This window comes from Portunus trituberculatus, chromosome 35 (assembly GCF_017591435.1).
Source record: "Portunus trituberculatus isolate SZX2019 chromosome 35, ASM1759143v1, whole genome shotgun sequence".
Taxonomy (NCBI): domain Eukaryota; kingdom Metazoa; phylum Arthropoda; class Malacostraca; order Decapoda; family Portunidae; genus Portunus; species Portunus trituberculatus.
In genome coordinates this window covers 9,833,426-9,859,758 of record NC_059289.1, presented here as the reverse complement: position 1 = coordinate 9,859,758, position 26,333 = coordinate 9,833,426, and the positions used below count along the sequence as shown (strand labels likewise).

General features: G+C 39.2%; 1 protein-coding gene across 1 annotated transcript in view; it reads right to left on the bottom strand.

Annotated features, from left to right (window-relative positions):
* Positions 1 to 1,831: 1,831 nt before the first annotated feature.
* Positions 1,832 to 26,333, bottom strand: part of LOC123512976 (DNA repair protein RAD50-like) — a 26,472-nt gene continuing 1,970 nt past the window's right edge. The window contains 26 exon segments of the mRNA XM_045269731.1: positions 1,832 to 3,047; positions 3,221 to 3,349; positions 3,621 to 3,731; positions 4,238 to 4,355; positions 5,009 to 5,192; positions 5,429 to 5,554; positions 5,840 to 6,013; positions 6,431 to 6,637; positions 8,755 to 8,922; positions 8,924 to 8,971; positions 11,223 to 11,392; positions 11,721 to 11,926; positions 12,212 to 12,360; positions 17,298 to 17,432; positions 17,552 to 17,640; positions 17,774 to 17,894; positions 18,476 to 18,569; positions 18,944 to 19,110; positions 20,076 to 20,280; positions 20,680 to 20,836; positions 21,853 to 22,024; positions 22,756 to 22,910; positions 23,399 to 23,611; positions 23,931 to 24,043; positions 24,776 to 24,874; positions 25,505 to 25,668. Coding sequence (XP_045125666.1) covers positions 2,996 to 3,047; positions 3,221 to 3,349; positions 3,621 to 3,731; positions 4,238 to 4,355; positions 5,009 to 5,192; positions 5,429 to 5,554; positions 5,840 to 6,013; positions 6,431 to 6,637; positions 8,755 to 8,922; positions 8,924 to 8,971; positions 11,223 to 11,392; positions 11,721 to 11,926; positions 12,212 to 12,360; positions 17,298 to 17,432; positions 17,552 to 17,640; positions 17,774 to 17,894; positions 18,476 to 18,569; positions 18,944 to 19,110; positions 20,076 to 20,280; positions 20,680 to 20,836; positions 21,853 to 22,024; positions 22,756 to 22,910; positions 23,399 to 23,611; positions 23,931 to 24,043; positions 24,776 to 24,874; positions 25,505 to 25,668 — 3,726 coding nt within the window. The 3' untranslated portion in view covers positions 1,832 to 2,995.

Below are 26,333 nucleotides of genomic sequence, written 5' to 3'. Positions count from 1 at the left end.
CTCAGTCATGTGGATGTGGCCTAACTTTAATCTGCTCATTCATAATTTTTCTAGATGGGTTGGTGTAAGATTGATATAGGGTTGGGTGCCATTGGCTTGATATAAAGTTACTTTTTATAAAAATATTTGTTAACTATATACAGCAAGCTTGTTTTAATACTTTTCCTTAAATCAAGTGTATCCTAAAAATTTTTCTTTTAAAGAGAACATGGGACTGCAATGCACTACTTTGATGTGGTAGTGATATTGCAGCATGAAATGTAGTGTGGCTCTCAGGAACTACCTGCACCTCTCAGTCTCATCTTTGCTGATGTGCACAGTACTGTGCTTTTGTGTACCATAATGTTGTACTTATTGTAATGTTGTTGTGCATCCACCATGCAAACAGCTACCCAGTAAGAGACCCTATGAACTCTGACTTGTACTCCAAGATGTGTGAGAAAGTTGCAGTTTAAGTGAGACCACTGGTGCCATTAATACCTAGATGTAGTTGAGCAAGAGCACTTCACATACCAGAAGGCAGCTTGTGAGTGAGGCTTTTCAGCCCCAGCACTGCCATCACCCAAACAATAAAGCAAAGAAATGAAACAAAAACAAAGGGCAAATCAACAAAAAAATGACACTGCATAGGACAGGAAAACAAAAGCATCACCTTACTGAGGGAGAGTTGAGCACCAAAGCTGATATGTAGGCTGTGATTGGGATGTTGGAGTCTTGTGGGAGCATCCAGGAGAGGGTGAGATGACAGGACCCTTCCGTCTCACTGTGAGGCCAGACAAGGAAGTGGGCACGTGGGGATATTGGGCAAGTGGCTGATTGAAAGGAAAGACAGTAAAGATTGGAAAATGGTGATTCTCTCTCTCTCTCTCTCTCTCTCTCTCTCTCTCTCTCTCTCTCATCCCTTTACCAATTATCATACATTTCTTATTTTCTTTTTCAGTTTCATTCCTCCAAATGTCAATAAATACTTTTCTTAAGAAATTTGCATGAAATGAGTAAACAGATTCTTTGTTAGAAGTTAAAGTATCATTAATCATATTCATTCATAAAGTACATCTCTCTCTCTCTCTCTCTCTCTCTCTCTTACCTTGCACAAGTGGATGAAAGTCAGCAGTAAGGGAGCCATTGGTGTTGAAGGCCGTGTAGGAGTGCATGGCAGTGTCTGTGATGTGGGTGGAGCAAAGAAACAGCTCTGACGTACACACCTGGCATCCATGTTTCAATCTGATGCCTCATACCTGAAGGAGGCACAGCAGAAGGAATGCAGAATACAACAGAACTTGAGGTCCTTGCTATAGACTGTTTGGGTAACTGGGATAGCAAAGAACAGGAGCAAGAGAAGGACAAAGGATTATAAAAGAACATGGAGGAAGAGGAGGAGGAGGAAGACAAGGAGAAGGAGAGAAAAAAAAGTTAAGGAGAAAAAAACAGAAAAAGAGGATAACAACTCAAGCTGAGGAAATGACAACAAAGAAAAAAAAAATTAAATAAAGGCAGTGATGAAGAAAAACACTAAATAAAGAAGAAAATATATAGAGAGAGAGAGAGAGAGAGTATTACTTACCTAGGTTAAGGACAGTCTTTGGTAATGATTCGAAGGATTGTGAAGCGGAATGGTGGTTAGGTCATGGCATTGTCAGGCAAGGAGTGGATTGTTGCAAGGTACTTGTTGAGGCGCAACAATAGTCAGTGAGGATTGGTCTTACACTTCTTGATACCTTCAGGCAGAGATGTGAAGAAAAGCCTGCCTGTGATTGCAAGTCTTTGTCCTTGTCTCAGCTCATCCTCTGAGTAACACATCAGCCTGGTGTATACATAAAACAACATAAAGATCATTTCTTTCTGTTTTATTTAAAAAGTTCTTGATATACAGGCAAACTCTATGTACTGTTCAAACCTGAAATTCACTGATATATAGGATGGCTAAGAAAAGAAAGAAATCAGCACTCATCCACACACACACATACAATAAAATAACATCATATTTAGTCTCTACAATACTCAGCCCATGACAAATACACAAACTTCACCATCTCTCTCCACAGCCAACAGTAGACAAGGCAAAAACATCACGATTCATATATGCAACAATTTTCTTAAAAAGATTCATAACAGTTTCAAGTTATGAACATCAACCCAGTAAATTATACAAATCCTCCAATTGCCATCCAGAACAATAACCATCAAATTCTTTTGTCTTGCTACCTATCCCATCACTACCCACCATGTTCACTCCATGCCCATTACCTCTCCCGAAATGATGATGAAAGATTTGAAGGAGAAAGAAGCACCATGGGATGTAAAAAGAGGCAGTGACGGATCACTGGAATAAGACATGGACAGGAAAGCTATGTTGATAGTGCACAGTGGAAAAGATAGAACAGAGATGGCCATCTATCATAAGCTGCTTTTATCTCCTGAAAAGGTTCCTTTTAACCTCTGCTGCTCTATTTTTCATCATCCACCTTCTCCATCAAGCTCTCTGGCCCACCCTTTATACTTTAACCACTCCAGTAGTACATATGCAGTAAAATATTCTCTACTCAAATCTCAAGATCTTATATATAATTTAGGAAGCTGAAAAGGTAAATAACAATAGTTGGTGCAGTATAATAAAAAGCTAACTTAAAGTGTCCCTAAACAAGGATTTCATTGATGTTGAAGGAAGTGACCCAGATAATTGTGATGAAATGACTTGCTTGTCACTTTACAGTAAGAAAAAATGATAGTAAAATAAATAAATAAAAACTCTCCCTACATACAGATCTATAAGGAAACCTTTTACTTAATTTCCTGATTGTATTTTACAAAAGTAAAATATTATTTATAAGTTCACTGGTATTTTCTTTTGTGCTATATTTAATTTTTGTATTGTGTATATCAAACAATCCAATCCTTGTAAATATCAAGTTAGGAGGAAATCTCATGTAAAATCATTTTTAAATCAATTGTATAATTATAATTCCCAACAACTGACAGGAGCAGTCTTGCTGTCTCACACTCTTGTAGTTTCCTTGAACTTGCGCATGTTGATTTGTGATAAACCACTGAAAGGAAAAGTTGCATTAGTGTGGTTGTGCACAACAGTGGCTGTGGATCTTTGGATGCCCATATTACTTTTTTCATTCTCTCACCCTTCTTATACCATTCAGTTTCAGAAACTCACAAAATTACTAAAAAATAAGGGAAAAAAATCACTGAAATAATGAAAGTTACTCACTTTGCATTCCTGGTCACCTCAACATATTCATCAACAAGAGATGAGCAAGCCAACTTCTCCAGGAAATTTGAGTCATGGCTAATGACAATGAGCTGACTGCTGGCCCTGTTTCTGTGAGCATTGACAATCCTGAAAAAAATACATATTAATAATAAAAAAATAATAAAGACAGACTGGCCATGTAATTATAGCTACTTCGAAAAGCAACATTACACTGCTGGTTACTACACCCTAGCTGACAAAATGTTAGCTTTGCTATAACCACATCTAGGCACACCGTGAGTATAGAGCTGACAATTTCTCCACTGCCCACAACAGGCCTGAGGTACAGCTTACAATACTTTATATCTGCCTTGAGGAAAAGGCTCATGGCTTTTGTAGTGGATGAAAGAACACTTACTCAGACAAAGCTGCACCAAGAGCATCAATGTTTTCTTTGTCCAGGTTGGTTGTAGGTTCATCCAAAGCCAGGATACCACAATGGCAGCTGAAGGTCTCGGCAAGAGCCATCCTGAAACACAACCTCAATTCAATACAAGTACACACAATACCAAAAACTAAACTAATGATAAGAAAAAAAAGAAATGAGGATGAGTTGCACAATGAAGAGTTCCAACCAGTGCTTTGAAGGAGCTGCAGTGAACATGCACTAATATAGGCACACACGCCCGGTAGCTCAGTGGTTAGAGCGCTGGCTTCACAAGCCAGAGGACCGGGGTTCGATTCCCCGGCCGGGTGGAGATATTTGGGTGTGTCTCCTTTCACATGTAGCCCCTGTTCACCTAGCAGTGAGTAGGTACGGGATGTAAATCGAGGAGTTGTGACCTTGTTGTCCCGGTGTGTGGTGTGTGCCTGGTCTCAGGCCTATCCAAAGATCAGAAATAATGAGCTCTGAGCTCGTTCCATAGGGTAACATCTGGCTGTCTCGTCAGAGACTGCAGCAGATCAAACAGTGAAACACATAGAGATGAGGATGCTGTCATTTATTTCCACAACAACCAACAGCAGAGTGGGTACCTGATGAGCAGTGAGGCCAACACTTTCTGACCAGCAGAGCACCTCCCTCGCATGTCCATCTCAATATCGTTTTTAACCATGACAACTCTGTAGTCGTAAGTTTGGCGCTTGTCAGCTCCTGTAGTAGGAAAAACAAAATTGTTACATGAATGAGGACAGTAAATATCTAAATACCAGGCCAGCAATCCCACACAGGTTAACCCAGAAAATGTACCACACTGATTCGCATTCATTCACACTCATAGCCACTGATGGAAAAGGAAGACTTTGTGCTTTGTTATATACGTAGTATGTTTTAAGACCAACATGCTTTTAAGTCCAAAGAACTTTTTTTTCTTTTGCTTGCAACAGCTTACTCAGCATCCAACCATGTCATGGTTGCCAGACAATGGAACAAGTTCCCCCCGCCAACTGCCAACCTACCGAAGTCAGCTGTAATTTGCCATTTGGGGAGGTAAGAACAAGATTTATAATTATCTTGTGATTTAACGGGTACATTTGTTAATGATGAACACAATGTTATGCATTGTGTAATAAAAGGCATTGTTCATATGGATTTTGCTGCACTTATTATTATTCTTACATATTTTTCTTTTATGGGGGAGGATTTTTTAAAAGATAGAATCATGCAATACAATTTTTTTGCTATTTAAAAACTGGATTATTGCCGCAATAGAAACACCACTGTTTATCTAAGGAGCTTAGGCATAGCACTTCCACAGCAAGGCCCAACAGCACACCAATAACACCATCAAGCACAAAATGACCCACCTTTGGCCTCAGTGTCTTTAGTTCTAATCTCTATGTAGTCAACATCATTGCCCTTGTAGGTCTGGCGCCACAGTTCCCGCACAATGGTGTTGAGGGTCTTCATCTTCTCCCGATGGAAACGCATGATGGCCGTATCCAGCACCTTGTGGTAGGTGTTGGCGTCCTCAATAGCCATCTCCGTGCACTGGTAAGACAGAGTAGTGGTAATAGTTTACTCTTACATTGGTAGGATGGACAGAAGAGGAGTGAGAATGAAAGGAAAGTCTGGTGCAATAAAGACACAGGAATGATGAGACATGCAGTTATCAAATTCAGATGAGCAGTGACCACAGAAATAATGAGGTGTAAACACAGCAGTGCAGTGTTAAAAACTGAAGACAGTCTGTTACAGGAAGGGAGTTAAAGTAGTACAAAACTCACCTTCAATTCCAACATTTTTTTCTTGAAGTTACTAGGGGCATCTTTCATCTGCTTGCGATCAAGGTCCACCTTCAAGAGTGAAATGTTTTTTTCCAGTTCTTGAAGATGCCCTTCCAGATTTGATTTCTGAATAAAGAAGCAGACAGATTAGGAAATCATGTCAGGAAGTGTCATTCCAATCCATATCAACTATGACATTGCTGGTCTTTTCATCACAGAGAACACTTCAGCAGACAACGAAAGGATCACATGTGCATACTGGTCAATTGTCAATAGTCACTATGAGCCTCGCTTGAACCCCATAAAATACATACACATGCACGCACACTTTCACCATCTTTCTCAACTGATAACTTTACACCAAGCTAACACCAGAAGCTTTGATGTTCCTGCACACACTTTAGCACCCACCTTTGTCTGAAGGGAAGATCCTCTACTGTTGAGCTGCATCTTTTCCTCAATGAGAGTTTCCACGCTGAATCCTCCAACACGCTCCTCCAGTGATGAAATTTCATGCTGGACTGTCTCAGCTTCTCTCTCCTTGTCTCGGATCTTTTTCTCACTGTCAAGATTCCTCTTCCTTTCCTACATTGAAAGATGGGGAGGAAAGAGAACAGTACATCAGCAAGACATATCAACACACAAATAAATAAAATTAATTGACACTCAGATTCAAACACCCAACACTTACCACAGTTCACTGTGCCACTACTAATCCACGACATAAAAAATGCAGAAGCATTAATGAGGAACCAACAAGAATCAGGCTTTTCAATACACATACGAGTACATAACCTGCATTCCACCCAGGTCCATCTAGTACCACCTACCCAGTAACACCTTATCAGAACTTTCATTACCTACAATTCATTTACATTCTTCTACTTGGCCAAAACCCCCATGAAAGATGCACAGCAGAGTTCACACGTTCACATGCTCACACAAACGGTCACATCTACAAGCAATCCTTCACAGCACAAAAAGGTAGAAAGAATCACTCACCCTCTGGTTGGTGATCTCCTTCTCTAGTTTCCGATTATCCTCATTGAGCAACTGCTTTTGTGATTCCAGGGAACTTATCTTTTTAAGCAAGGATGAAATTTTCTGCTGGATGTCACGCAGGTTTTTCTCACCACCACCAGCAATGTATTCCTTGATACTGGAGTGAGTGCTGAAGGCAGATCGGTGTTTCTCCAGGACAGCATTCACCTGGTGAGGAGGAAAGTTGTATAAGCACACTGACAACAAAAAGCAACACACACACACACACACACACACACACACACACACACACACACACACACACACACACAGACACACACACACATATGGAAAAGGTGGAGGAGAAATAGAAATGGAGTAAATAAGGTAAACTTCAAGATAGCAAGAAATGAATATGTTAAAGTGAGGAAGGAAGAGGAGAGGATCTATGAAAAGGACATAGTCGAAAAATGCAAGGAGCAACCAAAATTGTTCTACAGATTCATAAACGGAAAAATAAGACAAAAAGAAACAATAGAAAGGTTAAAAGGAGAAAATGGGATGGTGGAAGACCCAAAAAGTATGGCAGAACTGTTAAATAATAAGTTCCAGGAGGTCTTTACTAAGGAATCCAAATTTGAAAGACCACAGGGTAATAGAGACCATCTATATGGAAGAGATTAAAGTAACCAAGCTTGAAATAAAAGAATTAATGAAGGAATTGGATGAAGAAAAGGCAATGGGACTGGATGAAGTCTCAGGCAGAATACTGAAAGAATGTAGGGAAGAACTAGCAAGTCCTATATACAACATCATAAAATGCTCAATAGAAAATGGAACAGTACCAGCGGAATGCAAAAGAGCTGAGGTGGTTCCCATATATAAGAGTGGAAGGAAGGACGAACCTCTAAATTACAGACCAGTATCACTAACTAGTGTAATATGTAAGATGTGTGAAAGAGTAATAAAGAAACAATGGATCGAGTTCCTTGAAGACAACAAATTGTTATCAAATAGCCAATTTGGCTTTAGAAAAGGTTGGTCATGTGTAACAAATTTACTGAGTTTCTACTCTAGAATAGTTGATAGGGTACAGAGAGAGAGGGATGGGTTGATTGTATTTACTTGGATTTAAAAAAGGCATTTGATAAAGTGCGACATCCAAGGTTACTGTGGAAATTAGAGGAGAAGGGTGGTTTAAAAGGAAGCACATTGAGATGGATGGAAAATTATTTGAGGGGGAGAGAAATAAGGACGGTAGTTAAAGATATGAAGTCCAAGTGGAGAGCAGTAGAAAGCGGAGTGCCACAGGGTCAGTATTGGCGCCAATACTTTTCTCATTTATATAAACGACATGCCAGAAGGAGTGAACAGCTACATAAATCTGTTTGCAGACGATGCGAAACTGTGCAGAGTTATAAAGCAAAAAGAGGATTGTGAAATACTGCAAGAAGACCTAAATAAGATCTGGGAATGGAGTAAAAAGTGGGAGATGGAATTCAATGTGGACAAAAGCCATGTCATGGAAATGGGAAAGAGTGAAAGACGACCAGTGGGAATCTATAAGATGGGAGATGGAGTAGAACTGGAGAAAGTAAAAAAGGAAAAGGATTTGGGAGTGACGATGGAAGAAAATAATCAACCGGCAAGCCATATTGATAGAATTTTCAGAGACATATAATTTGCTAAGGAATATTGGAATAGCATTTCACTACATGGACAAAGAAATCATGAAGAAATTGATAAGTACTATAATAAGACCCAGATTGGAATATGCAGGAGTAGTGTGGACCCCTCACAAAAAGAAACACATAAGGAAGCTGGAGACTACAAAAAATGGCTACAAGAATGGTCCCAGAACTTGAAGGATGACATACGAGGAGAGACTAAAGGCTATGGATCTTCCAACATTGGAACAGAGAAGGAGAGAGGGATCTGATACAAGTTTATAAATTGATCAAAATGGACCAAGTGGATAATGAGAATCTGATCCTGAGAGAAGAATATGACATCGAAGCACAAGATCGCATAGTAAGAAGCTGAGGAAGGAAGATGTGAGAGATATTAAAAAGTATAGTTTCCCGCAAAGATGTATTGAGACGTGGAACAGTTTGAATGAAGAAGTAGTGTCTGCAATGAGTGTGCATAGTTTTAAAGTAAGATTGGATAAGTGTAGATATGGAGACGGGGCCACACGAGCATAAAGCCCAGGCCCTGTAAAACTACAACTAGGTAAATAACTAGGTAAATACACACACAAACAATTGATATCTAAATGTTAATGTGGTAAGGAAAGGTTGATCATTAAGTAACTCAGGGTCATTCAAAGGAAAGGCAACACTTACCTTTTTGTTTTCAACATCGACATAGTTCTCTTTGTTCTGGGTGATCTGGCCCTTTTCTTTGGTTTTCTCATTGATCTTGTACTTATAGGGAGCGATCTCAACTTTAGCTTGTTCTATTTCCTCTTCCAACTGTTTGTGATTCTCCTCCAAGCGAACCTTTTCCTCCTTCAGCCTTTTCCTCCTTCAGCTTGACCATCTCCTGCATTTTGTTCTTCAGCTAAAAAGACAGAGAACTTTGACATGTGAATAAGAGAAAAGTGTAAACATACATCAGTCTTGTGTACAAAGCTGGATATCCAATGACAGGGAATACCTTCATCAACTAAACATTTACAAATTAAGAAAAACCATCCTCATTACCAACATGAGAGAAGAGTGAAAAGAATAAGAGGCAATGCTGAACAGATGATTTTAAAATACAGGCAAGCCTCACTTAACGAACGGGTTACATTCCTAAAAAAAACGTTCGTTGTGTGAATTTTCATTAAGCGAACCAATGGGACCTGCTATGTAGGTGCCTTCAACCGCCAGATGGGTTAATTATTTCACAGCAAGTTGGTCAACTGGAACGTACTTTTCTGCACGTTTTGTAAATATTAAATGATTTAATAAAATAGTTATAATCATTCTAAGAACGTACTCGTGGCATATAAGCTAAAAAGTGGAAATATTTATATATATGTAGAGCACTCTTCTTTACCATCTCTATTTCTGGGACAAAAAATAGAAAAGATCATTAATAGGTAAAGCATAGTTTTAATGCCTTTTTCTTTCCATAAAAATTAATATGAATTATATTCATACAGAAAATCACAACAATTAATAGTCTTAAGAAATTAACAGTATAGAGGATATTGTCTAACATGCAACGAGATTGTTCTATCGAAACGTAAACAAATCTACACAACGACTACACTATGGATAACACTATGGATATTAGTGAGGATGAACTTAGAAAATGGACAGTGCCAACTCTGAGAAACTTTCTGAGATCAAAAGGCATACCAAGTTCGCTTGTTGTGATTCAGTTAGGAAAATTTGGTTTCGGTAATGTTGGCCAGGATTTCGGAGACTCGAAAATGTTTTTTGAAATGCTACTCAGTGGTATTTGCTCTATGCTTTTTGAGTGGAGCATTATCCTATGCAGAAACTCTGACAATTTTGTCATAAGGTATATATGTACTATTAGACTTACAAAAAGTATTTTGATGGGACACTGGTACATCCATACTTTGCACCATTAGGAAAATATACTGCATATCTTTATGTAATTTTCAATCAGACACATAGTGAAATAACCAAACATTTATATTATGAGGAATGTAGACATGAATATCAATATATATATTTTTTGAATAGGGCTTCCACAAGAGCGACAGTTAAAAGATAGGCGGAAACTTGTAATTAAAAAGTGGGAACAATGAAAACTACACAGATCACGACTGGTGCCATTAAAACAAGTTTTGAACTTCCATTGAGAATAAACAAAGTGAGAGTGCATCATAGTACAATAAAAGGTTTAATGAAAATAAAAATTATGAAGTTAAACATTTAAATAGTTTAATTTAAGACTAAGTCATTATAATGTACACTAATGTATGTATGCAAGTAACTTTATAATGCTGATGATCTTAAATTTATGAAGGAGGAGAGTGGGAGGGGAAAAGACTAAGGCAATCTATGGAATGTAAATAAAAGGCGCATCATTGTACCGCACACAAAACTTATGTACCACATTTCAAGGATTCTATCCATTGCAGAGTCACGAGTTCAGGTGGTTCTTTTAGCTTGCAAGGAAGATACAGTCTCACCAGCCTTCTTAATAGAGTCTGCTGACTTGAAAATAGTAGGGACAGTAGATGGAGTCAAGCCATGGTGGCGAGCAATGCTATTAGTTTTCTAGCCTCTCTCGTGTCTGTGAATAATATCCAGTTTCACTTCGAGAGTAAGAGACTTCCTGGTCTTCTTAGCAACGCTACGTGACATTGCAAGGCTGGTTGCAGGGCATTTTGGTGATATGTTGAGTGAGGGAAGACGAGCTGCTGCTGGACACTGTTATTGTTTTGAACTAAGATTGGGAAAGGGTAGGTAAGTGAGTGGTGCGCATTTTGTCCACAAGAGGCGCTGGTGTATTCAAAAGCCTGTTGGCTTGCGTGATACGGCAGGGCTTTCAAACTTGGAAAAAATCACCTGGATAAAATTTTGTTAAAGCGAGTTATACAAGCAGGTAGGTGGTAGTAAAAGGAAACGTTCGTTGTAGCAAAATTTTGTTGTGTGAACATTCGTTAATCGAGGGTTGGCTGTACATTGCAGTTATCTGAATACTAGATAGATAATGAAGAGAGAAAAGAGAAATAATCATTAACATTAAAAGAAATTACTTACATTACAAGAACATCAGAAGATATGGAATATAAATCATTGTGAAGACTTCACAATGAAAGACATCAGACAGATGAAAGCAATACCTCAAGTTCCTGTCTAGAGAGCTCAAGTTTACGGTTCTTGTATCCCTGCAGACGGTCCTGGTGCTCTCTCAGCTTCTCTTGCAGCTCCTCCAACCTGAGCTGAGTCTTGCGGTAGCGTTCCTCCAGCTCACCCTGCTGAGCCATAGCCTCCTCCAAACTCAGGCCTCCATCTGCCCCCACACATACACACACACCAATTCCAATCACCCATTGCTCCACACCTCTGGTTTCTTATGTCATATTGTGGTTCTCTACATGAAAACTTTGCTTCCATACTATACTTATTAAATGCAATCAACAGCAGTTTTACACATGACAAGATGATACAGATAATGCAGGTGAATTTCAATTTATTAAGTCACACTTAAGAAAAGATATGCAAGTTTAAAAGTTTAAAAACTAAGTATTTTATCTCACTTAATGTATTTTTCGACACTTCTTTTCACGATTACTGAACAGTGAGGAGATAAGAAGCGGTGATACAGCGCTAGTTCTCACCTGCACCTCCCAGTGTGGCCTGCAGATCCTCTATCTGCACCCCAAGCTGCTTCACACGCCGCAGGTGATTCTCTATGGTGATGACGTCCCCTTGGATGCTGCGGGCTGTTTCCTCGTCACTCTGTGTCATCTCCAATAGCTCAGTCTTGTTCTCAATTTCCTGGTTCACAGACTGTAGCTCCTTCATGTCTTCCTCTATCTGTGCCCTGAGATGGGAAAGAATGCTGCTCACCAACATTCACTGACACAATTTTGCACAATTTCCAGGCAAGCAGGGCAAGTGTGAATGAAAATTGAGTCAACTGAGTGATGATATGTAGAGATGAGACACTCAACAGATGTTCATACTGCTTGTTAATGTTGCCACATTTTTGTATTAATTCACAAATTTCAACTAAGCTAGACAGTTTTTCCCCCACTAAAAAGTAAAGGTTTGTTTATCAAATGTGTCATTTTCATTAGTGGCTAGGTGTAGCCACCAAATCACTCACCTGATCTTCTCCAACTCGGAACGCACTTGGATGGTCCGGTCCCTCTGAGGCTGCAATTGGATCATCTGGTCATGCAGTTTCTCCTGATCCTCAAGCTTCTCCTTCACGCCTCTCAGCTTCTCTGGAATTCTGCTCACTTTCTCCTCCAGCTGGTTATGGGAAATCACTCAGGTTCAGTATCTTTATTTCCTCTTTTGTTCTTCTCACCATGTGAGTTGCACAAATACATATTATCTTTAATTCTTGTTTAGGAAGATTCTTCCCTTCAGTCTTGGTATAATGCAAGTTATAGAGACAGTAAGTGATGGATCCTCTACAACTTAAATTATAACAATATTAACATGATCATTTCCTTAATGGCATGATAAAAATGTGTACAATTATGATAATATGTAACCTTAACGAACACCTAAATACATATTACTTATAAAATATCAATTTGCCTGCTAGGTAAACTTTCTAAGTTACCCAATGCTTCAAATTCTATTTTCCCTGATAGGAAACAAAATCTGTAGATTAAAATCTTCAAAGGTTATCTTTGCAACATAAGTGTCCAAAATTACAACAATATGCCATCCCTTGAATTAATTTTTATTTCTAATTATAGGAGAACTCTAGAATTTTCTGAGCACCTCCCTCACACACACACACACACACACACACACACACACACACACACACACACACACACACTGTCGCCGTCGTTGAGAGAGGACGGCTCGTCTCCGGCTGCGTACAGGAAGAAAGAAAATACCTATGGTATTACAGGGCCCAGGTAACTCTAAGTTTTGTGTCCATAAATGTCCTACTGTCTCTTAGTGTTGAAAGTGAGTGATATGGAGAGTGATCCCTGAGAGGGGAGTGTGGACGGTGATCGCTCTGGCCGTAATCAGCTGACAACAACAAAAATGGCGTCCAGGCAAACTAGAGACTTGAAGGTTTTATTACTACGCCAAAGGACTGCAGAAACTTGACATGGATGCAAGAATCCAGGCGCTGGAGAGTAAGTTCCTAAACATTTTGTCAATAGAAGAAAAACTGGATAGAGTTCTAGCCGAGAATGATTCATTTAAAAAAGAGATCTACTTGTTAACGCTAGAGAATAAAGAGCTGTTGAAGGAAAAAGTAGAGATGGAGAAAGAAAACCAACAACTAAGGAAACAATGCGAAGAAATGAAGGCTAAACTCATGGAAATGGAGATAAAAATATCCGAAGGGGACTTGAAGAAAGAGGAATGTCTTAATCTAATTGACACTAGGATGAAAGAAGTGAATCATGAACATCTGGAGGTACAAAGGTCGTTTAGGGAGATAGTAAAAAGCAGGAAGAGGAAAATAAAGGGATTACGCAGAGGAAATGGTAAAGGCACTAAAGGAAAATGAGTATGTGGTGAGAGATATTGCTGAAAAGAAAAATGTGTGATCATAATAGGATTGAGGAGGAAACTAACAGGAACTGGCAGGACAGGAGGGATAAGGAAAATGACAAGATTAAGTCTTTACTGAACAAGATCTCTGTGGAAGAAGAGGACCTATATGCTGAGGTAGAAGAAAGTGTGAGATTGGGAGCTTTTGAGGAAGGCAAGAATAGACCATTAAAATTGAAATTAAAGTCTCAGGTGGCAGCGGAGGCCTTGTTGAGGAGGGCTTGGAAACTTAAGGACTCTGAGGAAACCAAAACAATTTACATAAGAAGAAATATGTCACAAGATGAGAGAATGAAGATGAAGGAGCTAGTATCTGAAGTGAAGGAGAGGAATGACGAAAGAACAGAGGAGGAAAAGACCAAGTTTTTGGAGGATGAGAAATGGGAGGCTAAAGAAGTGGTGGATAAAACAGACGGAATAGGCATTACATGGAAGAATGAGACTAGGAATGGAATAAAAGTGACTTACACGAACATAGATGGATTTCTGTCTAAGAGGCTAGAATGTATGGATTACCTAAGAAATAACGAACCGGACATAATGTGTGTAGTGGAAACAAAGCTAAGGCCGAAATAAAGCTAGACTGGTTTGTTGTAAAACACTACAAAGTATGGAGAAATGATAGAAAAATAAAGGAGGTGGTGGTATAATGGTTCTTACTAAGGAAGATCTGATAGTGAAGGAGGTGAACTATAGTAAGAGAAATGAGGAAGTGATAAGTATGCTTATAACAGATGGCAAGAGGGACATTAATATTATAACAGTATACATACCACCCAGAACCAGTGCTTGGGAATATGAACAGTACCAAATGGTGATGAGAAATACTCTAGACAGAATGAAGCAAGAACTCATCAGAAAGGATAGAGTGATGATAGTTGGAGACTTTAATTGCAAAGAAATAGTGTGGGAAGACTACGAAGTGGTGAATGGTGGTGAGTGGGCAGAAGAATTGTTAAAGGTAGCAACAAATAACTTGATGACACAGTGGGTGAGATCACCAACAAGGTGCAGGGGACAAGATGTTGCAGCAAGGTTGGATTTGGTATTTACCAGGGAATCTCTCTAAAGAGGAAATTGAACATGAAAGTCCCTTGGGGAAAAGCGATCATGATGTCCTAAGCTTTGAGCTGGATACAGAATTAAGCACGAATAAGATTGTGGAACGCAGGGAGGAAAAATTAAATTATACTAGGGCAAATTATAACCATATAAGGGAGTTCTTTAATGAAATTGACTGGTCCGTGGTATACCAGGAAAGAGATATGCAATTGAAATACGATAAATTTATGGATTTGTATAACTCTGCTGTGAAAAAGTTTGTGCCATATTACAGAAAGAGGACTTTAAATAATAAACAGTGGTTTAATAGAAATTGTGAAGAAGCAAAAAAGAACAAAGAAAAGGCATGGAAGAAACTTAAGAAAACAGTGATGTATTATCAAGGAAGGCTACAAAACAGCAAGGAATAGATATGTTGAAGTAAGGAGAACAGCACAGAAGGAATATGAACAGAGGGTGGTGGAAAACTGTGATAGTGACCCAAAATGTTTTACAAATTCATAAATGGAAAACTAAATAAAGGGAGGCAATAGAAAAGGTAAAAACGGGAAGAAGTATATGAAGATGCTGGAGAGATAGCTGAAATTTTGAACGACAACTTTTGCAAAGTGTTTACAAAGGAGGAGCATTTTATGGGAGGAAGGCCTACGGAAATAAAGCAAATGCAGGACATCATGGTTACTAAGGAAGATGTAAGGAAAATTATAAGCAATCTGGATATTAATAAATCAATGGGGCCTGATGGCATATCTGGGAGGTTGCTAAAAGAATGTAAGGATCAATTGTTGAACCCCATATTTGATATTGTGGAAACCTCCATACGAACAGGATTAGTCCCGAAAGAGTGGAAAAGAGCTGACATTGTGCCTATATATAAGAATGGTAGTAGAATGGAACCGCTAAATTATAGACCAGTATCGTTGACTAGTATATTGTGCAAGGTATGTGAAGAAGTAATTAAAGCTAAGTGGAGTGAGTATCTAGAAAGTGAAAACATTCTGAGTGAAAGGCAGTTTGGTTTCAGAAAAGGAAGATCGTGTGTATCCAATTTATTATGTTTTTATTCAAGAGTGACTGACATACTACAACATAGAGAGGGATGGGTGGATGCTATCTACCTGGACTTGAGAAAGGCCTTTGATAAAGTACCACACAATAGACTGATGTGGAAACTAAAGATGATTGGAGGAGTAAATGATAAACTAGCAAAATGGATGGAAAATTACTTAATGGGAAGAGAAATGAGAACAGTGGTGAGAGGAAGGAAGTCCGAGTGGAAGAAGGTAACCAGTGGAGTTCCACAAGGGTCAGTGCTGGGTCCCATCATGTTTTTGATTTATGTTAATGATATGCCAGTAGGAATTGACAGTTATATGAACATGTTTGCGGACGATACTAAAATTATGAGGAGAGTAAAGAATGTGGAAGATTGTAACAAGTTACAGGAAGATCTTGATAAAATATATGAGTGGAGTAAAGAGTGGCAGATGGAATTTAATATAGACAAGACCCATGTTATGAAAATGGGAAGAAGTAGATACAGACCAAACTGGGATTACAGGCTGGGTGATGAGAAAATTAAAGAGACCAATGAGGAGAAAGACTTAGGAGTAACCGTGCAAAACACTTTGTCACCGGAGAAACACATTAACAAGATTTTTGGAAAACATACAACATGCTTCAAAATATTGGCCTTGCATTCCACTACCTAGATGAAGGAATGATGAAGAAGATATTATGTACCTTAATAAGACCCCAGTTAGAATATGCAGCATGTGTCTGGTCACCGCATATGAAGAAAAATGTGAAGAAGGTAGAAAGGGTACAGAGGCTGGCAACAAGGATGGTACCAGGACTCAGGAGTTAGACTATGAGGAAAGACTGAGGAAGCTGGGGCTGACCACATTAGAAGAGAGAAGAACAAGAGGAGACATGATAACTATGTATAAATTGGTGAACAAGATTGACATACTGGATAGAGAGTTGATAAAGGTGACCACAAGTAATCATCTCCGAGGACATGGGAAAAAAGCTAATAAAGGACATCTGTCTAAATGACGTGAGAAAATACAGTTTCCCGCATCGTAGCATTGATAAGTGGAATAAACTGAGCAGTCATGTCATTGATGCGGTGTGTGTCAATCAGATGAAAGAGAGATATGAGAGGAATGGACAAGGAGACAGGACACAGAGAGCTTAGCTCGGGCCCTGTAATACACAAATAGGTATATACAAATAGGTAAATACACACACACACACACACACACACACACACACACACACACACACATTTATGTTGATCAGGTAGTCTATTCCAGCCTAGTGTGATACTGAATGTGGCCCTGACACAATGCAAGCCTACACACTTCTGTTCATGCACATTTCATACATACAAGTACTACAAATTTGTTACACACCTTTGTTTTATGCAATTCTACCTCCAGTAAGAGTGTTTAAAGCACATCTACTTTGCTTCATAAATTTTGACACAGAGAAACACAAATATAACACAGTACCAACCAAGTTCTTACAGTTCAGAAGTATATAATGGCCTGCCAAAGAGCACAAACAAACCACATAGTTACAACAACACTAACCTCTTCAATAAGAGATGAAACTTCATCTTTGGTGGAAAAATCTCTGTGACACAAAGGACAACAATCTTTCTGTCTCAACCTGTCCTGAAATTTTTTGAGCACACCAATGGAGCTTGTCAGGTCTGCTCTCTCACGCTGTAATGAAAAGGTCAGTTTAAGACAGGCACATGGATACAATAAATATGTGACAAGACAGTCAGTAATCAAAATGTTACTTAATCACATTACAAACACACTGCACTTGAGAGGCTTACAGTCAAGTCTTCCTTTGTCTTCTTAGCTTTGACCAGAGATCTGTCCAAATCTGTTCCCCCACAGATACTGTTCACTTTGTTCTCTAATTCTGAAAAGAAAAAAAAAGGAAAATGACTTTATACTGTCTGTCCTTATTTTCTACACAGCACAACAGAAGTATTATCAGTGTTTCCTGAGACTACCCAAGGGCACAGAACACTCAGGAATGTGCACAAACTCACCATTAATCTCTTTCTCTTTCCTTTCTGCTTGAACTTTAAGGCTCTTGATTGTTGTGTCTAGCTGAGCCTTCCTCTTATTCAGGGATGACAGGCTCTCCTGGTTCTCTGCTACAGACTTTCGCTGTGAAGAGAACATTTATCTATTAATTAAGTATGCATGTGTGTTTGAAAGCTTGAAGATTTGTATAAAGCTCTGGCAACCCCAAGCAGGTTATGGGAATACAATGACTTTCTGCAACAAATGTTCCTACAGCACACATATAAAGAAGAAAAGAACTAATGATCACCCTCTCTGAAATAATAAATAAATAAATAATTCCCAGTCTCCCTGAAATAGTACAATATTCTTTTATAATTGTTGCCAGATTCAAAAGGCTATGGATGTTTTTGACTGTAAGTCATATCCAATGAGGTGCCAGTCCCTAGATTCAAAAGATATAACTAAAATTAGAGAAGTGTGTTGAGATCATATGGAGTCACAGGAAGGAGGATATACAGATGTAGGTAGGGAGTGTCATGATTTACTAGTGAAAGCGATGTAATGTTTAATATATTGTTGTCAACAAGATCTGAGTCATTCTTTCAATTACGTTTGTAAGGTTCCTCAAACTGTTTCTCTTTGAATAATGCACACTGGGATGCTGCAAGCTGCATGTAGCTCACACACAGCTTGCATCCTCAGTGAGCCTTGGAGTGACTCACCAGGCTGTGCATACAGGTGTCCATTTTGTTCTTGATGTTGTCCTGGGGCATTTCACCAAGCAGGTGCTCAAACTCATCAGCATGTTTACGTTTCCTGAAGATACAAGGATGTCAGAATCAACTAAAACTTTCAGTGTACAAATCTAACACACAAAATCAATTTTGCTTTCAGTAACTCATTGTGGTACACTACTTGTCTGATTTACAAGACACATACACAGTGTATTATTTATATCATTTATTTATATCATGAGGGCTTTTCATGGGAATTTATGGGCTAAAGAGGATGCTTTTTTGGGGTACTTCCTATCTCAAAGCCCACCCGCTAGGAAACCGTTGCCCCAAGTGAGGAAGCCCAACCTACACTCGGACCATGTACAGGATTCGAACCCGTGTGCTTGGAGACCCCACGGACCCCAAAGCACGCATGGTTCCACTGTACCATGGCGGCCCTACAGTATTACTCACAAAAACTCAATCTTATTCTCCAGGTCCTTCCTATCTTTGGTGTGGATGTCCAGCTGGGAGCGGTCCTCTGCCTGCCGTGTCATCTTGGAAACCAAGCGCTTGGCCTCGTCCAAGTCCCCCTGCAACTCACGCCTCTTCCTCTTCTCCTCATCAATTTCCTCAACCATCTTACAAAAAGAACAAGGGATAAATATCAATATAATTTTACTTTTTTTCCTTTATGTTGTACTGTCCACAACACCATCCCTTTCCATCAGAGATTGACAGTGCTGAGTGTGTAATTGATGTCTGTGTGAGCATGTGGTGCTTTGTCTGTGGCATTCAGTGTGGGACTGCTGGCCCAATATATATAAAGATTTTTTTTAAGTAAAATGAGCTGAGGCAAAGCTCTACAGAAAGACAGAAAAAAAATAAAGCCCATTGAACAAGCCAGTCCCCAGAGTAAAGCCAATGAGATTAACCAAAACAAGAGCAGTGTGTTGAAGACATCCTCTGATTGCTGTTGTGAAGCCAATGAAACAAGATAGTCTCAGGAACACAGCATGGCCAACAATATTATAAAGCTACAGACAAATCATCATTCACCTGCAAGACTGAGGACAATGTGGTCTGTTATGGCAATGTAGTAGAAAATTTGTAATGCCTTTCAGCATATTCAACCCCACAATTAACTTGCTTTCAATCCTTTCTCAAAACAATAGTAAAGAGCATTTTTAAACTACATTTAATAAATTTAACAACCTCCTAACATCTTATTTTTTCATAACATTTACTTAACTACATTAGATACATTTAATTACCTCCTGATATCCTACCTCTCTCAAAACAATAGTAAGGACAACCCAAAACTACATTTAATTCATTTAATAACCTTCCAATCTGTTAGCAAGTGCAATAAAGTAACAACTGAGATCTCAGTGCAGTGGTACAACAATTAGGACCAAAGCAAGTAAAGAGGTTTACTTTATAAGACATTACATACAGTGGACTGCTGCAATGAAGAAAAATGGTGAGTATACTGAAGGCTTGTAATGATGATGACAGAATTGTTCCAGAATGAGAAATACTGGTTAATCCTTCAGTGCAACATTACTCTCCTTCCCCCAGACCAGTGAAAAGCAGCATTTCTCACCACTTTAGTGCTGACTAGTGCCTCCTCTGTCTGGATCTTCTCCTCCACCTGGGCCAGCTCCTCCTTGATTGTGTCTAGGTTGGTGTAGGAAAGCTCACTCTCTGTCCGCATTAGTTTCTGCTTCTTTTCTCTGATCTTTTGGTTCAGCTCATTGAGCTCAGTGCCTTTGCTCTTGATCTTGTACTGTAAAGCAGCTTCCTCAGACCTGAAGAGGAAAATCTTTATGTTATCCTGGTATCATGTTTGGAGTCAGGAAAACAGACTTGCCTTTGCCTTGTTTTCAAGGAAGTAGGATGAAAAGATTAAGAACCAATTAAGAGAACCTGGAGAATATCAGTTGAGGAAGATCAAGGGTAAGACAGAGTGACACAAAGTGTCACTCTGTCTTACTGTCTTACTGTCACACAGTTAGATGCAAGGGACAGAAACAAATGGAGGAGACTTGTACATTTTCATCCCTAGCCCAGAACAGGAGTAACAAGCTGATCAAACATATTTCAATCTCGAGTGAGCATAAAACAAAAGTAATACAGGTAAAAAACATAATAGGACACCAGACGATAGCAATGATTAGGTGTACCAACACAAACCTCTTCCTACTTGCCTTAAGTTGTCAATCTCCATTTGTAACTTTGCTTCATTCTCCTCAAACTCTTTCTTCTTGGTAAGGATGTTGGCACGTTGCAGCTCCACATGTTGAAGGAGCTGGGACAGTACTGCTTCTGCTTTCTGCTCACAGAACTCACTCACATTCCTGAACTCTGAAGATATGACAATGAAATCAATCTTCACTTATTTCACATCATGAGTGACTGCACTGCCTATGGACCATGGCTGGTATCTCTCACAATGAGTTACTAGAGCATTTGAACAAACAAGAAAGGATTATTTAGATAGGGAGAGGTGGAGGCTCTTCTCCTATGACCACCTCCTTAGAGATGAAGCATCAGATAGAATGACATGGACAAGAAATAATGTAATAAAGTTTGATAAAATTTGTTAAACAGAGTTAGGAAGAAACTGATTCTCAAATAGAGAAAGAAATTAATGGAATAGACTCACTGATCAGATTATAAGTGCTAAGTCATTAGGAAGCTTTAAGGAAGATTAGACAAGTTTATGGAAGAAGTTAATAGTTGAAATTGGTAGTTAAGTTCCATACAGAGACTGTCACATGTATAGGCCTGATGGTTTACTATAGCTTTCCTTATGTCTTGTTTCTGATGCAGCCTGGACTCTACACAAAGACTGTGCAATCTTGCAATCGTGTTCATGGAATCTTGGGCATAAACACACTCCTTTATCAGCAAGCCCAGTGGAGAATGTAAAACCTTTGGTTGGTGAGAGATTACTGTAGAGAACAGCAACCCAATAGGAATTGCCAACTGAGCGTATCTCACCCAGAGCAATGTACATAAGAGGAGAATAAGTATCATGGACTTATTGTATGCAGTGGTCAAACATGCTGATTCTGCACTGCTGAGGCATCATCATCGCAAGTATTGGCTAAACATCCAGGTATGTAGTTCCCATATACAATAATCTGAAAAACTAGGTTGTATTCAAGAACAATTTCACCCCAGATCCAGCATTGCAAGCTACTATAGCCAGTACAAATCCCTGTATAATCTGCACGTATCATATGTATGGAACAAAAAAACAAAGACTGTTACTCCCATTCATCCATACAAGCCTAGGAAGTTATCTTACATCATGGATCAAAGCATTCCAGGATCTCTATACATGAACACCTCTTAAGAACATCTGATTTCTTTACCAGATAAAGAAAACTCTTGCACCAGGTCTGCCATGGTGGTGTTCCTTAGTGCCAGCTCCATCTTGTGTGCTGAGTGTGCTGCCTCCAGCTCCCCCTGTCTCCTCTGGGCACGTGCTGACTCATGCTGCCTCTCCTGCATCTCCTGGTCTATCTCCCTTCCTTCAGACACCAGCTGAAACACATGAAGGCAAACGTCAGCTGAAACACATACTGATAGTATTCTTTTTAACTTAACAAAATCATTATAAGACATTCATATAATTACAATCTCAAATTAAATATTGCAAAGAATATAAAATCACTCATAATTTTGTCTCACCTTTTTAAAGCTCCCTGGACTTGGCATTAACAACCTGATTTTTTTGTCTATTTAATTTGTCTAGTCCTCTATTTGAGAATTAATTCTTTCTATCTCACTATAACTTTATCAAGTTATTGTTTCTTTTCCCACTGTGATTACTAACCCTGAGTATGGAAGGATTGCCATGTTAAACACTGGTGTAAGAATGGCAGAGCTGTGACAGGTAAAAGGGGAGGAATGAAGTGATTCTATGAGCTGTAAAGAATGGAAGAAAATTACAAGTTAAAAAAGGATGCATGCAATTAGATGTTATGGATATGGTATGAAGCTTACTATGCAGTAAGAGATGTAATGTTGTAATATCTAAGGAAGATGGAAGTTAGATAAACAAAAAGCCTAACACTGTATGCAAGCAAATGTTGACTTGATGAGAGCAGTGGGAGACTGAATGCTACAATACCTATGGGAGGTGAATGGTGGATAAATGAAAAACCTGACAAAAGCAAGATTAGTCTATGGACAAGGGGAAGCAACAATTCCCACACCACTGATGTCCCCTCAATGTCACCACAACACAAAGATGACCACTGAATGCATCTCACCTTCTGCTGTTGAGCCTCAGCTTTCTCCAAGTTTTCCTTGAAGTCAGCTATCATGTTATAAAGCTCCCGGTCTGAACAATTCAACTGCTCAGTCAATGATGCTCTCAGTTCCTCTTGTATCTGTCTCAGTGACTTTAGCTGGTGATTCTTCCCAGCTGGAATCAAATGTAAGATGATTAAATGTCAAAGGAGCTGACAATTCAACTGCATAATTTTACCAAATCAGATTACTGTCATTATGCTATACATGCAAACTTAAAATGGAAACAATCTTTAAAATACCTATTTCCTAATGTATCTTTTTACTTTATTTCAGATGCTAAAGATAATATGAATGAAGAGAGAGAGAAGCATGAAGTTTTAATCATCAAGACAGCATACCTACCAAACTCTTCTCTGGTTTACCCTCATCTATTCATAGTGAGACTATTCCCTAAGCCACATCTATACAGGGACTACTAAGTGTAGGTCTGACAGCCTATTGCAGATTCCCTCATTCCTTATGTTCTTATGTACTCCAACCCTGAGACAAGAACAAATAGCTCTCTTTCAAATAGTGAGAGGCATATAAATGCAGAAAAAAACAAACAAAAAACAAACATGATGTCTTATAACACTGCATCAAAAAACCAAGACAGCTCACCTAATTCTTCCTTGATGGCAAGTAAGTCATCCTCCATCTTGGCAATCTCCTTCAGTCTCTTGTACAGTGGCACTAACTCATCCGCAATCTGCTGCACCTCCTCCTTAAGGCTGGCTTGCTGCTTCTCTGAGTTCTCCAGATCTGTCTGCTTCCTCTTCACCTCTTCTTTCAGTTGCCGCAGAAGTCCCAAGTGAACATTCATGTTTTTAACGTCTGAAGAAGAAATACAAGTGATGGTAAAGTTTTGTGTTATTTTCATGCACTACATGATGGAGATAAACCACCACCATACTACTGTACATCCAAAGAGCCCAGGCATGGAACAGTTGGTCACAAACATGTATAGAAATGCCTCATAGCATACACTGATTTACCCTGCCCCTTCATAATGAGACTGTTTGCAACTCTGATTCTAAGGTTGCAACAGATGTAGGGTACAATGTCTAGGAAGCTTTACTATTCAGAAGAAATGTAAAGCTTGATCATAACTCGTATACCATCACTATAAAAACCATCAAAACCATCAACTTACTTGACATCATATCCTTGCGGTGCTTCTTTATGGCATCCAGTGCTTTGATGTACTGTGTGGCGCTGAAAATGGCGTCAAACTTCTCTTTCACCTTCTTTCCTTCATCCAGGGGCCTGTTCAGAAATACATGTTACCAACAAGACATTTCTACTTCACATCTAGCTTGCATCTGACATCTTTCTTCTTTCAGTGAACTCCTAAAGAGTGTAAATGATCAACTGAACAACTAGTCTCAGTGTTTTGCTTTGCCTGCGATCTCTTTCCACCAGGGACTGACAGGGTTAAGAATGAATGATGTGTCTATGAGTGAATGGTGCTTTGTCTGAGCCACCCAATGTAGGACTGAGAACCATCTATACAGACAAAGCTACTGTTTACTTAGCTCACATCTGACATGTCATTCTTCCAGTTATCTTCCAACAAGGGAAGCTCCATTACTTTGTTTCATGTTTGATGGTCAGAGATTCTTATAAAATGAAACACACACAATTTACAGGCAATGTGTGACAGACAAGCTAAGTGATAGGGCATTTCCTAGAGGTCAGAAACTGTCACCAAGCACATGCAGTGAACAGGAATACTATTCACAGTTTGCTAGTAGTCTTTATACATGAAGTGAACAGAAGCATTCAATAAATCAAATAAGAACCATTTTTACACACATACAATAAGTAGAAACACTCATAATTTCATAAAGGCTGTCTTTACATAAATGCCCTGAGTAGACACTCCACTGATTGATAAAAACTGTCAATATATAAACAGGTACTGAGCAGAAATAATCAATTTCACAGGAGCTGTGTGTATACAAGTTTTGCATACAAGCACTGCACAGAAAAACTCACCAGTTTGACTCTTCTTGATGGCAAAAGATCACATTGTTCAGGATTGCCTTGGAAACTCCAAAGTATGTTGACATGCTCGTCAAAATGTCATTACACTTCCTGAAAGAGAGCAGACACTGTGTACTGAAGCATTATACTGGGATAAAGAGGTGTCCATCACTGAAATAAGCATCTTCTTTCTCTTGTGTTTAAGCACACACAAACACAACACTTTTAGATTTTAGATGGACACTGGTCTAGGATAACAAAAAAGGGAAAAAAAGAAATACGAACCCATTGAGGTGCCAATCCCTGAGAGAAGAAAACCAAAAGTGTCATCCAAGAACAATAAGTGTGTTGAAACTTTCCTCTTGAAAGACCTCAAGTCATAGGAAAGAGGAAATCAAGAAGCAAGCTGGGAGTTCCAGAGCTTACTTAAAAAGGATGAATGATTGCGAACACTAATTAACTCTGATGCAGGCGGCTAGAATAAGGAAGGATGAGAGAAAGTAGAGTCTTATGCAGTAAGGATGAAGTTGAGGTAGGAGGGGAGAAATGCAGATCAGGAGAGCTGTTAGTATGAAAATATACATATAGATAATAAGAGATGCAGGCTGAAGAGAGAGAGAGAGAGAGAGAGAGAGAGAGAGAGAGAGAGAGAGAGAGAGAGAGAGAGAGAGAGAGCAGTTATTAGTAATGTGAAGAAAAGAGAAAAACAAGGTGGTGATGAGGTGATGAGCCAGTCCTCACCCGTCAATGGTCGTAACATGGCCGCTCTTGTCCCTCAGTGCAATAGTGTTGGAGATGGTCTTGATCTCCACCTTCTTGGCCCTCTGTGTGGCCTCCATGGACCTCACCGCTGTCATCATCTCCCCTTGCACGCTGCAGAACTGAAGCCTCACCTGACCTTTAATCTGCCAAAGCAAGAACCACTCCACTATGTGAAGAAACATGTGCTGAGGTGAAAATAAGACTGCTTCATTTGGAATTCTTCACAGCAAACACTAAAACATCACAGACTCTTCACCTCCTACATATTTCAATTGTCTGTACTAAAGATCTTATATACACCTTTCTTAAAATCACAATTGAAAATTTCACATATAAGTTTATGCTACAATCACTTGATGGATCAGTGTCATCATTTCCTACTCAACCAAACTGTTAACTCTGTACAGGTGCCTGTGTATCCTTGTATGAAGTACAGCTCAAAAAAGAGTGAAGCATAAAGCTATTTATTTACCCCAGCAACCCCTTCCTTTAACTTTACTCATTCTCTCTCACACTCACTGCTGGAACACTTAATTTCTTACAATCTTCTATTCTTATTTACATGACTCCTCTTCTGAATTTGCCAACTGCATGCCTATCTGCACCTCCTGTGGCATTTCTGCACAATACTTTCCATTTACTCTCACCTATCTGGCCACCTTCCTCACTTTAGCTGACAATCTGCTCTTCTAATCTTGCAGACTGAATACCTTCCCTTCTTCTGTGATCTTGTTGCACAAGGCTTTCTTTCTATTCTCTTTAACCTCTATTCTGTCCACCTCCCTAATGAAAGAGTTAACCAGTATTC